This window comes from Oryctolagus cuniculus, chromosome 9 (assembly GCF_051225735.1).
Source record: "Oryctolagus cuniculus isolate XC-2025 breed Fujian yellow rabbit chromosome 9, ASM5122573v1, whole genome shotgun sequence".
Lineage (NCBI taxonomy): Eukaryota > Metazoa > Chordata > Mammalia > Lagomorpha > Leporidae > Oryctolagus > Oryctolagus cuniculus.
Window position 1 is genome coordinate 108,455,753 of NC_142875.1, and position 18,569 is coordinate 108,474,321.

General features: G+C 43.2%; 1 protein-coding gene across 5 annotated transcripts in view; it reads right to left on the reverse strand.

Moving 5' to 3' along the window:
• STYK1 (STY kinase 1) overlaps positions 1 to 18,569 on the reverse strand; it is a 53,663-nt gene that overhangs the window by 11,163 nt on the left and 23,931 nt on the right. For all 5 annotated transcript variants that reach the window (XM_008249399.5, XM_002722156.6, XM_089304584.1 and 2 more), the window contains exons 2-4: positions 3,693 to 3,839; positions 3,128 to 3,262; positions 148 to 417 (exon numbers count right to left, since the gene is read on the reverse strand). In XM_008249399.5, the coding sequence (XP_008247621.1) occupies positions 148 to 417; positions 3,128 to 3,262; positions 3,693 to 3,756 (469 nt within the window). In that variant the 5' untranslated portion in view covers positions 3,757 to 3,839. The remainder of the gene's footprint in view (positions 1 to 147; positions 418 to 3,127; positions 3,263 to 3,692; positions 3,840 to 18,569) is intronic.

The following is an 18,569-nucleotide window of genomic DNA, read 5'->3' on the forward strand; positions in this document are numbered from 1 at the left end:
TTCCCTTCTTCTTCTGTACACAGTCATAATCCTAAGTATCTACTGGATCCACGTCTTGTGTTTACAGAGCCTGTTAACATTTACTGAGAATGGCTCACAGTAGAAAAGTAAATAGGAGGCAGGTAAGTATAATACTTTTCATTTCACCTTTCAAAGCTTTGAGGACAACACTCTTGGGTTTAGCAGAAGAGTCCCCACTGTTCCTCTTGGCTCGATAGATGGGCCCACAACTACCATTGTAGATCTGCTCCAGAACTTCAGAGAGTTGCTCCCGGGGCACCTGCAGCTTATCCAGGACAGGTGCTCTAGCTCGTAGAAAGCTCTCCACTGAAGTCTCCTTAAGAGGCACACACACATTTCCTCCTTGCCCAGCTTCTTCCCAGCGTAGGCCTCTGGATGATGGCATGGGAGCAATGCCTAGAACCAAAGGGGAAAAAAAAGGTATCAAGCAGGTTTTCATGTCTGGGAACTCCAGGAAAGCAGAGCCTGGAACAAAAAAGGGAAGAAAATTCCTCCAGTAAAGTTTTCTATAGCCTAAGTGGATATGTCTTCCAATCCTTCTCTAAGAACTGGCACCAACAACAAGCTTGTAGAAGCTTTGCAGTCATCCTCATTACTTCTAAAGCATCACAAGACAGATCCCTTGTAAGTGATCACAACATTTCCTTTCTGTTTTCCTCAGCATTACAACTTGGCATAACTTGCTAGCATGGTCTGGAGACAATTACAGAAGTTACTGAATAGATCCTTACACCATAGATTGTATAACTATTGGTGAGGATGATCATTGAAGTCAAACAGCTTCCAAAACTGGAGGAAAGGTATGGACAACTAGTCAGCTATAAGCTGTGATTTATTATTACTCCCTCAAGACATCCCAGAAGTCAAATTTTTCCATATTTCCCTGAGTCTTGGTCAAGAATTTCTTCTGGTTCTTTCCCTCTCTTAGCCAGCATGAATTTTCCTCTAATTAGAAAAGAGAGGTCCATTCTTATTAGATATCCATTCATTCATTAATTCATCCACTTATATAACAAATATCACCTCCTGCCTGCCAGGTGCTGTTCCAGGTGTCGGGAATAGGTAACAAGGAAAACAGATCATAAAATACCAAGCAATGAGTGATATGGAGGAAAATAACAAAAGGAGAGGAAGCATTGCTGAGGCTATTTTATATAAGGATGTCAAGAAGCAATGAGGAAGTAAACCAATCTTGTGTCAGGAAGAGCACTGTAGGCAAAGGGAATGAGAAGTTCAAAAGCACTGAGGAAAGAGCATCCTTCATACATTTGAGGAAGAGTACAGAAAACAACGCAGATACAGGCAAGCATGATCATTGGAGAATTAGTCATATGAGATAAGATCAGTCAGGCTCAGATCTTGTAAGGCCACCAAAAGAATTTTGCCTGTTTCCTTTGTGAGCAAGTCAGGAAGTTACTGGTGAACTTGAAGCAGAGGACTGGCAGTATTGACGTGTGACTTAAGAGAACATTTTAAGCGTAAATCATAAAGAGTAGAGGAAAAAGCAGGGAAAGAGTTTAGGAATATATTACAATGATCTGTGAGAGGTGAGAGTGATGGGTTTATTTTGAAGATGGCACGACAGGATTTGCTTATGGATTGGATATGGAATGTGAGAGAGCGAGGGGTAGTGAAGGATATCTTCAAAGTTTTCAACTGAACACCTAGAAGATTGGACTTGCCATTTACTAAGATACAAAAGACTATTTGGGGAGGACATTCATGAGAGAATTTCAGGACCTCTGTTTTGGACATAGCACATATGATATGCATATTTTATCTAAATAAATAGTGGGTGATATGCATTTTATATCCAAACTGCCAAGTAGATGGCTTGATATAAGAATCTAGAGTTCAGCCGGCGCCACATCTCAATAGGCTAATCCTCCACCTGCGTTCTAGTCCCGGTCGGGGCACCGGATTCTGTCCCGGTTGCCTCTCTTCCAGGCCAGCTCTCTGCTGTGGCCCTGGAGTGCAGTGGAGGGTGGCCCAAGTGCTTGGGCCCTGCGCCCCATGGGAGACCAGGAGAAGTACCTGGCTCCTGCCATCAGATCAGCGCGGTGTGCCGGCCGCAGCACGCCAGCCGCAGCACGCTGGCCGTGACGGCCATTGGAGGGTGAACCAACAGCAAAGGAAGACCTTTCTCTCTGTCTCTCTCACTGTCCACTCTGCCCGTCAAAAAAAAAAAAAAAGAATCTAGAGTTCAAGGGATCATAATTAGATTAAGAAAAGTAGTTAATCTATAAAACTTAAAATTATACCATTTAGAAAGTGATTTTAGGTTTTTAAAAATATGTATTTTAAGAAAGAGGATGTGCAAAAGTGTTTCAAATGCTTTTGACAGGTCAAATGAGATAAAGACAGAACTAATCGTTGGATTTGTCAAGTAGGCTGTCTTAATGAGTTTGGAAACAGCTGTTTTGGTGGAATGACAAGGATAAAAGCCTTATTTTAGTGGGTTTAAAGAGAATGTGACTAGTAAAAGAGGGAGTTTAGACAACTTTGAAAAAATTTCTATAAAAATTAAGTACTAGGGAGTTGGAATAAAATGTAAACAGGGCATTAGGATCAGCCATTATCAGGCTTCATATCACTATAAGTATTTATTGTTTGATCTGATTCTTTCATTATATGTTCAATGGTGCTGCCAGTCAGTCTGTTGTCATCCCGTACCTAATACTTTAAAGACTAGTTGACAGTCACTCCCTTTCATCATGCATTTGGAGGCAGAGAATAGGAATGGAATGTACCAAGGAAGAATGTCATACTCCACGGATGTTAATAAAACCTTTGGCTTTACCCCTAAGTCTTACTTGTCCATCCTTAGACATTCATGTAGTCAAAGGCTTGATAGTCCAATAGGACAGAGAGGACAGAACTTGTCACTTGAGGCCTCTTTTGCTACTCTTTGTTAAGTCAACAAGTTTGTAATGAGTTTCCAACTCAAGACCCCCCCCCCATCCCCCACCAATTCCAAAGGAGGAAATCCATGCCTCTCTCGTCAAAGTTACCCAGACTCCTAGACTTGAGCACATTGAAACTAGGACTGTGCTTTTCTTTCTCCATCTTCTATTTGCCCCTTCCCTTCCCAAATTTTGAGCTTCACCTTGGCGTCCAGAGCGCTGCTGTTGGGCTCTTTGTCCTCTGATAAAAAGCCACAGGATGACTCCAAGGAGGATGAGGAAGGCACCAACAAAGAGAGCTGGGACGATGATCACTTCATACTGCCCCTCTTGGACAACTGGGTAGGCAATCAAGCAGGAAGAGAAGAAAATAAAGAAATCTTACCTGATGGCCGTACAATCTATACCCTCTACCCCCTCCCCACCACACACACACACACACACACACACGCACACACCAGTCCTCAGCACATCTTGCACGAAAGGGCATCACCTTTATCTTCTCTGCTACCGCTCAACAGCACTACTAGAAAAACTCTCTAATCAGAAGCCCTGCACTGTGCCTCCTTTGTCATTTTTCCTACAGAGACAGCAATATGACATCTGCATCTCTGATTGACACTCCTCCCACCAAGGACAATGGCTTCCAGTCTCCATTCTTTTATTACTACTGTTTTCATTTCTACTAGAAATTAAATCGTCTTCCTAGAAACTATTCACACATCAGTCTCTATAACCCCAAGATCAGATGATGGACATCTTACTTACCACACAACTTGTCACTGAAACTGCATTCTAGCAGCTTCCGTGTCATGACCCTCCTGTCTCCCATTGCCACAAGGGAGACACTTCCCTACTAGGTCCACAGAGATGCACAGGACACAACTGTCAGCAATTTCCAAGGACTGAATGGTTCTGGAAAAAAACGAAATGGAGCACACATAAAATTTTTAAATGGCTCTACAGAGCTCTAGTTCCTAAGTACATGGCTGCCTCTCTGAGCCACCCACTTACCTCTGTCCATCTGCTTGACATTCCTGCCTTCTTCTGCCTGCCACTTTTCTGCCCCAATCTTGTCTTGTCCTTTCACCCCATGGTTACTGAAATTATTTTAAAGGCTCCTCTCCCACCCAAGACATCGATTCCCATGCTCAAGTACAGATTGATAGCACCTGTCTGAACAACTGTGGTCCATGAGTTCTGTGGGCAAGATCTACCTCCCCTACCATCCTTACACACATCTTTAGCTATGGGTCACATTTAAACAGAACACAATTTTTATACAAAGTTAGACATGAATAAATAGTTGGTTCATGTCAAGACAGCTAATTTATGTAGTTGCTTTCTCTGTCTGAAATATCTGCACCCTCACAACCAAGGGACAGACAGCATGAAATAGTAAGAATTGTTTCATTTCTTAGTTCTCTGAGATTCAAGGAGTTTCTGCTGCTCCTATCAGGTATAGACACAGATGCTCCCCTTAGCAAGATAAAAATTAAAGGAAGCCACCTTCTGTTTCTCTTAAATATTTATTTATCTACTTATTTGCTTATATAATTTGTTGATTTCTATTTATTTATTTTCACTTTACTGGAAAGACAGAAAGGCAGAGACACAAGGAGAAATAGTCCACCTGCTGGTTCACTACCCAAATGCTCACAATATCTGGGGCTGGAGCTGGCAGAAACCAGGAGCCCAGAGCTCAGGTCCCCAGGTGGCATGGACTCAAGGACCTGGGCCATCATCTGCTGGCTTCCAAGGGCTCATTAGTGGGAAGCTAGATCAGAAGTTGAGGAGGTGGGACTGGAACCATGCACTCTGATAGAAGATGTGGGCAGTCAAGTGGTAACTTAACCACTGCGCCAAACACTGCCCCCAACTCTTTATTTGAAAGGAAACATATTCATACAAATGAAAAATAAAAGTGAAAAATGGGTGGCATAAAAATCTTTTCCCCGCCCCACTCTCCTCCATTTTTCTAGTTTCCAGTTCTCCTTAAGTGAATGACAGTTCTGAAGTTCTTGTTTATCTGAAAAAAGATTCACTTTACAGTCTGTATAAATCAACATATATTTCAAATGACACCTCTCAACACTTGATTCTTTCTAAAGTGAGCTGGTGGCTACTACTTCCATCTATCTACCCACTGTCTATGCTGCCCTTGCTTGAGAAACCTCCCCCATGGCTCCATGGTTGGCAAGGCCTACTTCTTTGATTCTGATGAATCTGAAACAAAATAGAGTATTCTGCTAAGTCATCATAATATGTCATCCCATTTTGTAGTGACTGATGAAAAAAATATTAAAATACCAATAGAGGTTTGGAGCAGTGCTTAATTTGCCACTTGGGATGCCGATATCCCATAGCCAAGTGCTTGGATTTAAGTCAGAGTGCCACTTGCGATTCCAACTTCCTGCTAATGTATACTCTTGGAGGAAGCAGGGGATGGCACAAGTATTGGCTCCCTGCCACCCATGTGGGAGACTTGGATTGAGTTCCTAGACTCTGTCTTCCCCCAGACCTGGCTGTTGTAGGTATATGGTGAATGAACCACTGGATGGAATATCTCTCTGTCATTTTCTCTGCCTTTCAAAAAATAAAAATTGAAAAATAAACACAAAATCAGAAGTATAGCTTATTTGACACAATACTGTATTGTACATATGTTTCATTAGCCATATTACATTACCTTCTATTGTTATATTACATGTTGGGTTTTATGACTGACACCAGCAAGCACATTGCTAGTTAATGAGACAGACTCTCAGTGTCTGATAGACCTGTGTCAAGAAGCCTCCCAATGCCCATCTCACCACTTTTACATTTTTCAATAGGTTGTACGTGGGGTTTATAGTTAGATGTTCCCTTAGAACTTAAAAGAGAGATAGGTGTGTAATTGATTGACAGAAGACTGTAACCAGAGGAGGAGCCAGAAGGTGAAAACTGCAGAGAGCAGAGGCAAATTCTTATCTGTGGGTTTGTCCATGGCCAGGTATCTATGAAGGCAAGAGTAGTTAGACAGCAAAGTCCAACTCATCTATCTCATAAGCCAAAAAGGCAAGGAGAAAGGTAGTTGAAAAAGTTTTCACAATTCCCAATGCAAAGAATGCCATTAGCAATAGTGCAAGAAGAGAGCCTTGAGAGAGTACAGCAAAGGACAAGGTCTTCAAAATAAACCATTAACTTGGCTAGGTGAATTGAGAAGCTATCTGGATACATGGCCCTGCCATTCTCGTTCTTATTTCCTTTCCTTTTGTTTCCTTTCCAGAACATTATCAGATGTAATTATTTTCATTCAGGGAGCAGCCAGTTTAACGAGTTTGGCTCTCTGGGAAGTAGGTTGCGCCAGCAAGCACAATCTTTCTACCTTAGTACAAGTGGAAAAAGAGGGCCAGTCAGCAGCCAGCTCAGACCTGTGGGTTCTGCCCAGAAACTAAACTACACACCCACTAAAACGCACCGAAGGAGGTCATTTGAAGTCCTGTGTGCACTTATGTCCACACACAGAACTGAAAATAGTGGGCACGCTCACCTGCAGGTGCATGGTCAAACACACCTCTCCCCAGGGTCTCAAACCCATGTTTGTAGCCCCTTGCACATTGATCACCTATGGATACAATACGATGTTCTGCCACATTTTGTCACCATCACTTTTGTTTGTTCCTGAGTAGTTTAAAGAGGTTAGGCACATTCACACCAAACAGCCTAGTGAAATTTGAAGCTAAAGCAAATAGATAAATATGTAGGGCACTGAGCTTCACTCAGTGAAATTGTTTTCTTTCTGATGATTGCAGTTTGGCTAGAGACTAGGGAATGAGTCCAGGATTGTTAATGTACACACACCAGGTGTACTCACATATCCACAGAAGCCTGCATGGGCAAACTCATTACGAAGAGCCCATTCCGCTCAGATATCAGAAAATGCTCATATGTGCTTGTAGCAACAATATTTCCCTTTACAGGACTCTTCTCCCTGTAATTCATATTCAATGGCTCTGTGACTTGCCCTGTCCACTCTGGGTCAAGCTGAGAAAAAGAATGCTCAATGCCGTAAACCTCCTAGGGCAACTTTTCTCGTGAGTTAGATTCTAGGCCACTTGATTGTTAGAAAAATGCTCCTAGTCAATATTTCTGTACAATTTGACCAATACTCTGTCCCCATTTAATTATACCTAGGCAGTTTTCCCACTGTGTTAAAAATCTCTGTGTCAGAGCTGGTGTTGTGCAGTGAGTTAAATTGCCAGCTGTGACGCCAACATCTCATATGAGCATCACTTTGAGTCTCGGCTCCTCAGCTTCTAATCCAGCTCCCTGCTAATGCACCTGGGAAAGCAGAGGGGAAGATGGTCCAAGTTCCTGGACCCCTGAACCTACGTGGGAAATCTGGATGGAATTCAAGGTTCCTGGCTTTGGCCTGGTCCAGTCTCAGCCATTGTGGCCATTTTTGGAGAGTGAACCAGCAGATGAAAGATTCTCTCTTTCTCTCTCTCGTCTCTGTAGCTCTGCCTTGCAAATAAATGAACAAAATAAGTTTTTTGAAAAAAAAAAAAAGTAAACGCTGGCTACTTCTCCTTCTTATGTAGACTGACTATAAAATCCTTAAGTATATAAAGCATTATCCCCCAGTTCTATCTTTTGTGCTATGTATAATAAACTCAGAGCATTGGTAACAAGGATCTAATGAAATGTTTATTCTAATAATTTATTTGACAAATGCCTGCCTTTTGTGTACACATACCTGTCTCTACTGTGCCAAATCTCTTCAGCAAGGATTCTAATTAAAACAATGTCAGTGCTTCACTTGAGGTTATCACTCATTAATTTTTCTCTTCAGGACAAAAACTGCTTCAGGCTATTTCCTGGCACAGTATAAGGTTTAGGTCCCCTCTTGAAGTGAGAATCCCAGAGGCAGGAATAGCACAATGAGGAAGCCATGCAAATAGGAAGAAAAGGAGAATGAAAACGGGAGTGAAGTCCACCCAACTCTTTACAGAGACCACAGCAATGAATGATTATGACTATAACTGAATTAAATATTAACTCTCCAAACCTTTACACATACTCACAAGCATGTGCAAGCATAATGCCACACTATATTTCTACACCTGTTTTAAATTCAAAGACAGTTTTACGTGTAGCCATAACACAATGCTTATCAGTGACATTTCTGTTCAATTAGCACAGCATTTTCTCCAGAAATTAGAAATCTACCCATGAGTTTCCAAAAGCAGCTCTTTCTACCAAAGTGCATCTATGAAAAGGACTTTTAAAATCAGCTTCATTCTCTTGTACTCTGCTGGCTTGTGCGTTGTGAGACATTTCCTTGCTAGACCTCAGTATTACATCTGGCCCTGTTCCAGTCGGGTTTGATCAAATCTGTTGTGCCAGCCTCACCTTCGACCTGACCATGTGGATCTACAGCCATGTTCCTTTTCAGTAGACAGGCAACCCACCCTCCCCAGTGGGTGCCACCTGCATTAAGGGAGGTCACGGGCTACAGGGCAGAGGACTCAGAGGTTGGAGGTCAGAAAGGTAAAATATAGGGGGCGTGGCAGGGCCCTGCCTGGGAGAGTATCTTCTTACCTAAGCTCTCAGCTGCTTTCCTCCAGCTTTCGTTCTTACCCTTGAGCTACCTAGCCAATAAAATCTCCTTTAACAGAGTAAACATGGTAAATTCCAAGTGGGTCAGAGAACTGCTCAGATCTAGCGAAGTCCAGAATTACTTATCTCTAACATCCTGAAAAGTAAGCTGCCCTTCCTGTTTCTAGATCTAACAACGTATGTTGAGCAACTGCAGGGCACCAGGCACATTCACATAAAGGAGCAAAGGCAGAAACCGAGGGACTCAGTTAGGAATTAGCCAGGCTGAAAACAAAACAAAACAAAAGATAAGTGAAGAGCAAAGCACAGTTTCATACACGGCTCTTTCACTTACAAACCTGATGTTCTTTTTAATTTATTTCTCTATTTATTTTAAAGATTTATTTGAAAGGCAGAGTGACAGAAAAAGAAAGGGATAGAGAGAAAGAGATCTTCATTCCATTGGATCACTCCCCAGTTGGCTGCAACAACCCAGCCTGGACCAGGCTGAAACCAGGTGCCTGGATCTCCAACTGAGCCTCCCATGTAAGTGGACGGGCCCAAGTAGTTGGGCCATGTTCTGCTGCCTTCCCAGGTACATTAGCAGGGAGCTGGATTGGAGTTTGGGATGCTAGCATTGCAGGTGGCAGCGTAACCCCCTGTGCCATAACGCCAGCCCCAAACCCAGGGCTCTCTAAACTATTTTCCTATACATATGTACGTGTCATTCAGATGAACACGGCCAACAGTGTCAAGAAGAAAGCACCATGCTAAAACCAGATTTTACCAGGAGGTACATCATAACATGTTTTCTTGAAAGTCTTTGTAGGGGTGTAGTGATGTCTACATATCTGTGTTCAGAATAAGGGCAACATCATACATTTTTTCTAGTACTCACCAGAATATGGAATCTAGGATTGTTTCCTTGGTTCATTTTCCTGGGTCTGACCTCACTCCTGTTTCCACCTTTGGCTTTCTGAGTGCAATGACTCACTTCCCAAGACTATCAGTCTTTCACCGTGAGCCTGGGGGCCAGGAAGGAGCCAGTAACCCCAGGGAATAGAGCACCAGTTGAGGAATTAGGATCCCCAGGCTGGAGCTGTCAGTGCCCCAGGCTCCACCTTTCTATGGAAGCAAATCTGTCAGAAGACAAGGAGTGAATTGAAGATCACTTTTAAATCCCGAGAAGCAGTCTTGTGCAGATAACTTGCCTTCCGCCCTGTGAGCGCTCCCAGTGTGAGGTGGACAGGAGAGGAGGCAACATTGCCCTCCCCTGCTCTGCTCAGGAACTGAGGGATGTGAATGTTGTGATCTGCACCCATCCCTACCTTCCTGGAGACCCTGGGTTTGGAATGAACCTCGAACTCTGAACAGGGAGTCTGGAACCTGTTTAAACAGATCTTTCTACAATAACATTCAGGGGCATCAGCTTTTCTTGCTTCTGACTTTCACCTGTATCCAGGGATTCCTGGAACAGGTGTGATCTACAGTGGAGATGACGAAGACTGATTTGTATCCTGGTACCTCACAAATGTTTACCTTGTAGAGGAGCACTAGAGATAGGCCTTGTAATATCTAAGCAAGAAATTCAGTGCTCACAGACACGACAAACAGCATTTTATTATTTTTTAAAGATTTATTTATTTATTGGAAAGGCAGAGTTATAGAGAAGCAGAGGCAGAGAGATAGAGAGAGAGGTCTTCCATCCACTGGTTCACTCCCCAGATGGCTGTAACGGCCGGAGCTGTGTTGATCTGAAGCCAGGAGCCAGGAGCTTCTTCCAGGTCTCCCACAAATGGGTGCAGGGGCCCACGAACTTGGGCCATCTTCTACTGCTTTCCCATGCCATAGCAGAGAGCTGGATTGGAAGTGGAGCAGGGGCTGGCACACTGGCGTAGCAGGTAAAGCTGCCGCCTGCAGTGCCAGTATCCCATATGGGTGCCAGTGTGAGTCCTGGATGCTCCACTTCTAATCCAGCTCTATGCTATGGCCTGGGATGGCCCAGGTCCTTGGACCCCTGCACTTGTGTGGGAGATCTAGAAGAAGCTCCTGGCTCCTGGCTTCAGATCGATGCAGCTCCGGCCGTTGAGGCCAATTGGGGAGTGAACCAGCAGATGGAAGACCTCTCTCTCTCTCTCTCTCTCTGCCTTTCCTTCTCTCTGTGTGTAACTGTGACCTTCAAGTAAAATAAATAAATCATAAATCTTAAAAAAAAAAAAAAAAAAGGAAGTGGAGCAGCCAGGTCTTGAATCAGCACCCATGTGGGATGCCAGCACTGCGGATTGGGGATTTAACCCGCTGTGCCACAATACCAGCCCCAAACAGCATTTTAACAGGGAAGATGTGGCTTGAGATGCCTGCATCCACATCAGAGTGCTTGCACTGGAGTCCCAGCTCCACTTCTGATTCCAGTTTCCTGCTGACACACACCCTAGAAGGCAGCAGATGATGGCTCACATAATTGAGTCCCTGCCATCCATGTGGGAGACCTGGCTCCTGGCTCGAGCCTGGCCCAGATCTAGCTGTTTCAGGTATTTGGGGAGTAAACCATCAGTTGGGAGATCTCTATATATCTCTGCCTTTCAAATAAATAAATATCATATAGATAGTTCATTTCTTCTGGTGTGTTATAAATATTTAAGGCATCTCATTTCACTTTTACTCTAATTATAATTCCATTTTTCATTTTCCAGATTCCATAATCCTTTGTCTACATTTGAGCAACTAAAAGCTCAGAAGTAAATCAGATATTTTTCTGCTGATTATTTCCTCTTCCTGGGATTAATAATCCAAAACAATTTCCCAGGGCCCCTGAATCCCCAGCCCAGAATAATGGCTATGGATAATAAGGAAGGGAACAAGAACACAGAGCCACTACCCACGCTAAACACAACAGCTTTTGACCCTTCTGTGTCTCCGCCGGCCCATCTGGCTGCTGCACCAGAGACAGCTGCATGCGCATCCTGGGGCTTGCCTTTTTCAAGCACGGTGACCCTGCCGCTGTCAGGTACATTGCAATTCCGAGGATTGGTCCTCCTTTTTGCCACTCTTCTTGGGGGTGTTTCTTTCTAAGGGGGAAGTTTTGGGGAAGCTCCCTAAAAAAATAGCCTGGAGTTTCCCTCCAACAGTAAACAAGTCTGCTTAGTTTTCTGGCCACATCTCCAGCCTGTTCTAGCACACCAGAGGAGGCCAGGCTACAAAGGATAGTGGGAAGACATGCACTCGCGTGCGTACACACACACACACACACACACACACACACATTCTCACTCTCACATAAATAAATTCCAGACCCAGGCAGGCAGAGAGACAGACAGACAGAAGATTCCACAACCAGGAAATTAACTCACTGCCCTTTACCTCAGTGCTGTGTCGCATGGGGTGTGTCACCGCAAAGACTCTATGCATATCCTACAATCCCAGGTGAACAATCACAAACACTCCCACAGGATGAAAAGGCTACCTCTGTGAACAGAGAAATGAAATGCCTCCTTCTGCACAGCCTGGGGCTGGTAGCCAATTCCCCTCCCCAGGGATTGCGTGGTTCACCACTGTGCTGTCTAGGAACTGGGTGGGAGGGGGAGGCTGCACTGGCTTGGTGGGAACAAAGTCAGAGGTTTGAAGTTCTAGCCCCATGGGTGGTGATGCATTGAGCATCCAGAGACAAATCACCTGATCTCGCCTTTCCTTCTCTTCCTGAGAAGCCAGGAAACCTGCATCTCTCCTAAAGGCAGTCAACACACACACACACAGAGCAGCATGGCGTAAATTACACCAGCAAAGGTGCTTCCAAACCATGTCTCCTTAGCCAGTAACGCCCCCTCCCTCTTCCCTGCAGGGGTCTCAAATTCTTCTGTTGACCTGTACTTTTCTCCCCAGACCATGACAGCCTCAGAACCTCTGAGGGGCCTATTCTTACCCTACAGCTTCCTATGGTGGAGTGTAAGAAAAGAGGCTTTGGGGTTTGTTTGACTTCTCTTTGAATCTCACTTCTACCATTCATTGTGATTTTGTGCAAGGTATTTAAGCTTTCAAGCCTCTGTGTTCCCATCTGCAAAGTGGCAATGAGGAAAACTACCTTTGAAAGTGTTGAGAGTTGCAGAGCACAATTTATGTAAAGCAACTAGGACACAACAGGTCCCCTGCAGACAGCGTGTGTTAGTCTCTCTCTCCCTTCCTCCCTTCCTTCTTCATCTGCCTCTGAGGTTAGGAGGTAGTCACATAGCTGCATTGTTCAGGCAAACACATCTAACTAGAATTCACAATGGAAACAGAAAACTTTTCATCTACACATTTGTAGTGTTTGTGGATATGTTTAATCAGTCTTGAGTGTGGAGAGGAAGTTAAAGTGATAATAAAATTAATGTGAGTTTTAAAACTCTTCATACTTCATTTAATGGCTTTGGTATAAAGGCTGCTGATAGAGCTTTGAATCTGACATTCATGTTAAGCGGGAGAGATTTAAACCAGATGGACCAAATGGCATAATATTGTGGAGTAAGGTATAAAAATAGGAAGAATTCTAAATAGTGGTATATAAATGAACCAGGAACTAGTTCTTCAATGCCAGCCCCAATTATATTACACCTAAATTTCTCAGCTCCTTGTAGATGGGGCCATTGATGATACAGAATACATGCTGGGTTAATTTCTGACTAGTTCATGAGCCAACAATGATGGTGACGATAAGGATGTCAACCATCTCAGCCCCCTTCTTTCCATTCTTACCGCACTCCCCAGTTTGGGAAGGCATCACTTTGATCCACTCTTTCAAGGTCTGCGTGGTTACTCATGCTTAGTATCCAAACTCTACATCTGGAGTCCTATCCTGAATGCCACCCAGAATGGGACCTTGTCATCCTCTGCCTAATGCATTCCTCCTAAATGATATTAAAACTTTGTTTTATACTCCTCCAGTTACTGAACTCTTAATACAAGAGAAAAAACCTCCCGGCTATATCCAACCATGCTAATGTCTAATTACTGACTGTCTTAGTCCATTTTTCCTGTTGCTGTGTCTGAATGCCACAGACAATGTAATGTATAAAGAACAGAAGTTTATTAGCTCCTGGTTCTGGAGACTGGGAGGTCCAAGGTTGAGAGACCCAATCTGGTGAGGGCCTTCCTGCTGGTGGGACCCTCTGCAGAGGTCCAAGGCAGCACAGGGCATGACATGGTGACAGGAGTGCTTCCAAGAGACAGAGCTTAACTGGCTTTAACTCTTTGGAAGACCCATTAGCCCATTAACCCAGGAACGGCTCTGCCCCCATGACCTTAGCCCCTCTTAAAGGTCCCACCTGGTCCTACCTCTTAATGACTCACAATGGGGATTAAATTTCAACAAGAGTTTTGGTGGGGGATGCATTGACTGTCATCTCACTTTCCTTTTACTTCATTCTCCCCTATACACCCCTGAACCCATTGTCCTGTGCTCTGTCAACCATGCAGGAAACCCAGGTTGGTAATTCTTGCCTGAAGTTTACTCTACATCTGATCTGTCTGCATCTATCAGAGTCTACCTCTATAGTCTAGCTAGTTTATTTGATCATTTGCTTGTAAGGTCCGGTCTCCTCTTCCTTGGATACCATGTGATGTTTAGATAGATGTATACATTGTAGTAAGTTCCATCATGGTAAATATATCCATGCCTCAAACATTTAACACTGCTATATGATGAAAACGTTCAAACTCTAGTTTAAAAAAAAAAAAACAGAGAAATATGACATTAACATTACTTACAATCATCCTACTGTGCAATAAAAGTGCCCACTCCTAGGTAAAACTTAGCAACCATGAATCAATCTCTCCCCATGCTTACTTCTCCCCTTCCCTCCCTACTCATATGTGGAGTCAAAAAAAGAAAAACAAAAGTAGGCAACAGGTGTTCATTCCTCATCCTCTTAGAGAGTGTGATAAAGATGAGCCCCATAGATCCTCACTTCACCTGTCAGCATTCACTAAAGGAAGTGATTCCCAGGAGGTACTATTGTTCAGCTAGGATTGAGAACTACTGAGATTTATTATGGTGTCACTTAACTGGTGTTTAGGCAATGGATTTCTTATTTGATAAAAATAATTTAGACCTTTGTTTCATGCCTACACGAAATAAGAGTTACCTGGAAAAGCAACTATGTGTTTTAAGAAGCACAAAAGAAAAAAAAGTAGTATAAATTTTATTGGAGTGGCAATGACTTCTTAAGTTTAAAGAAAATTCCTTCCAGGGAGGACGATTGGCGTAATGGTTAAGGTTCCAGTGGGAGACCTGCATCCCTTATCTCAGTGCCTGTGTTTGAGTGCTGGTTCTTCTTCTATTCCAGTTTCCTACTGACGTGCACCCTGAGAGGTGATGGCTTAGGTAGTTGGGTCCCTGCCACCTATGTGGGAGACCTGGATTGAGTCCTTGGCTCCTGGCTTTGGCTCTGCCGCTCCTCAGCTGTTGCAGGTATTTGGAGAGTAAAACAGCAGTTGAGAATCCTATCTCTCTCTCTCTCCTTCTCTCTCTCTTTCTCCCTCCTTTTTTCCCATTCTTTCAAATGAATAAAATAAATGTTTTTTAAAAAGATTTTCATCCTAACTAGTAATTTAAAACATACTTTAAAAGAAAGCAAGATGCGATTTTTCAACTATCCATTTAAAAAAAATGATTCAAAAAAGTGAATTATAATGCTCCGAAGAACTTTATTTTAAAGACTATTTTTATATGATTGAGAAGGAATCTAAATTTATACTCTTATGGAAAATAATTTGGCAATATATAAACCAAGAGTCTCAAAGTCATTTTTTTTAAAAGAGGTTTTTTAAATTCATTTATTTGAAAGGCAGAGTTCCAGAGACAGAGAAGGAGAGACAGACAGAAAGAGAGCCTCCATCTTCTGATTCACTCCCCATGGCCAAAGCCAGGAACCAGGAGCTTCTTCCAGGTCTCCCACATGGGTGCGTGGGCTCTAGCACCTGCGCCATCATCCACTGCCTTCCCAGTAGCATTAGCAGAGAACAGATCGGAAGCGAAGTGGCCAGGACTTTAAGCACAGCCCCTATGAGTTGTCAGCACTGCCGGCTGAGGCTTCATCTGCTACACTGCAGGACCCACCTCAGAGTCACTTATACTTTTGACCCGAGAATTTTTCTCTGAGGAGTCAATTATAAGGAAAACATTTTTTAGGGGTGGATGTTTGGCCTAGAGGTGAAGCCACTGGTTAAGATAGCTGTGACCCGGCTGGCGCCGCGGCTCACTAGGCTAATCCTCTGCCTTGCGGCGCCGGCACACCGGGTTCTAGTCCCGGTCGGGGTACCGGATTCTGTCCTGGTTGCCCCTCTTCCAGGACAGCTCTGTGCCAGGGAGTGCAGTGGAGGATGGCCCAAGTCCTTGGGCCCTGCACCCCATGAGAGACCAGGAAAAGTACCTGGCTCTTGCCATCGGATCAGCGCGGTGCGCCGGCCGCAGCGTGCCAGCCATGGCGACCATTGGAGGGTGAACCAACGGCAAAGGAAGACCTTTCTCTCTGTCTCTCTCTCTCACTGTCCACTCTGCCTGTCAAAAAAAAAAAAAAAAAAATAGCTGTGACCCATGTTGTAGCGCAGTGCATGGGTGCAAGTCCCAGCTTCAGCTCCAATTCTAGCTTACTGCTAATGCCAGCCCTGGGTAATGGTCATGGCTCAAGTAACTGTGTCTCTGCCACCCACCTGAGAGACCTGGACTAAGTTCCTGGCTCCCAGCTTCAGCTTGGCCCAGTCCCCACTACCACAGGCATCTGGGGCATGAACCAGGGGATAGGAGCGCTATTTCTGTCTGTCTCTGTGTGAACTTCTCTGCCTCTCAAAACAACAACATACTGTTTAAAATGGAAGGTATTTCTGAACATAAAAGGTATTTATCACACTCATTAACTTTTTTAAAAACACAAAGAGGGATTTGCTTCAAAACAGCCACAGCCTGGAGTGAAGATATTTATAACACAAGATTGGTCATATGTTGAATTCAGGTGATGAACATGTGGGAGTCATTCTACTATTCTTGTTGTTTTTGTGTATGTTTGAAATTTTCTTAAAATAGAAAGCTAAAAATAGAAATAACAAATTTTAATAAGAGGAGGGACATCTCAACTTGTTTTTATATAGGTGAACAATAGAATATTTAAAATCTTTCAAATTTAGGTTCACAAAAATGCCTAATAAATGATTTTTTGTTCATTAAATTAAATAGCAAATTTTAAAGATGTACATATTGTAAGAAGAGCATAACAAAACGGGTTAGAAGAAAACACTGGTGCAGAGAATTCTCAAAGAAAATAATATCAGAACTCCACAACAGCAATGGTGATGGTCATCATGACTTTTTCCTCTGACTACTCTATTTTCCTGGTCAAATGAATGGCACTTTATTTTCTAATAACAAAATACTAAGGAAGAAAGATGAGAAGGGAAAGAAGTTTGAAAGCAGAGTTATCAACAGAGAAAATTAGCTGAGGGTGACAGAAAAGAGAAGAGCAGGAAACTAAATCTCCCTAAAGAACCAGTAATCAGAATTAAAGATCACAGAGGACCTTTAGATCAAGATGTATGGCTTCCAAGAGAGCTTCTCTGGCCTAAAATCAAGGTGAAGACCTGGAGTTTAACAAGTTCTTCTTTGTTGCTTGCTGGAGGCATTATCTTGCCAACCTGGGAGACAGCCAAGTTGGAATTGCCAGGAACAAAGTTAATGTATTATCTCCATCTAACTGTAGTCTCACAGAAAGGTCTCAGGGATCCAAGCCAGTAGGATGGATTTTTCTCAAACTATTGAAGCCTATTGAAAGCTCCTAATCAATAGAGCGGAGATAATCATGCCTGTCGATATCAGAGGAGTCTGTGAGAATTAATGAGAATGTAAAAGTGTTCTTCAATGGTAGTAGTTACAAGTACCTCCTGAAGCAAGAATTTATTTGTATAACATAATTACTTTTCAGAGCAAAGGTCGCAACTTCGTGTTCCTGAATATTGCATTTTACTTGAGGTTCTCTAATTTTGATTAACTACTGCCCCATCAAAATGGTCTCTGGAGTACAGCTTTCCTTCAATGCATGTGGATAAAATTCCTTTCCTCTTAACACATGGCCAATAAAATAAAAGCACCGAAAAGTTTGCAAAATGTTAAGAGACAATAGTTGGAGAATAAATTCAGTGAGCAAAAAGTGCAGAACTGGAGTGCGTGCCAGTGTGGATGCGGGTGTGTAAAGTGTGTGTATTTTCCTAAGTAGAAACTTACAATTCTGTCTCCTTATCCGCAGAATCCACACTGTAGCCTAAGAGCTGGCCCAACCACTGTCACCTGTGTTTGTTTTTTACTTCACCTGTCATGAGCTTGTATGCATAAGAAAGAGGCTGCGGCTGCGTTAAAGAGCTTCTGTCCTTTCAGTATTTAAGAGCTGCCATGGTAAGGTATATTTATAGTGCACATGTCTAGATTTCAGCTTTCAATTTTTATTCTGAACCAGAAGCATCAGCCCAGCTCATTTCTAAAATCCAATATATCTGTCTTTGTTACTATTTAACTGTGTACTCTTTTTTTTTTTTAAGATTTTTTTAAAAATTTTATTTATATATTTGAGAGGCAGAGTTACAGACAGAAAAAGGGAGAGACAGAAAGGTCTTCCATTCACTGCACTCCTCAACTGGCTGCAATGGCTGGAGCTGGGCCGATCTGAAACCAGGAGCTAGGAGCTTCTTCTGGGTCTCCCACGGTAGATGCAGGGGCCCAAAGACCTGGGCCATCTTCCGCTGCTTTCCCAGGCCATAGCAGAGAGCTGGTTCAGAAGAGGAATAGCTGGGACACAAATTGGTGCCCATATGGGATGCCAGCGCTGCAAGCGGAGGCTTAGCCTACTATACCACAGTCCTAGCCCAAGCTGTGTACTCTTGAATATATTAGTACACCGTTCCTAAACCTCAGTTTTTCTCATCTGCTAAACTGAGTTTGCAGTACTACCTCCCTCAAGAATCATTGAAAAAGTAAATAATTTAACACACATAAAGCACTTAGAGTGATACCTAGCACATGGTAAACAGTGGCTTTTCCTAATTATTCTT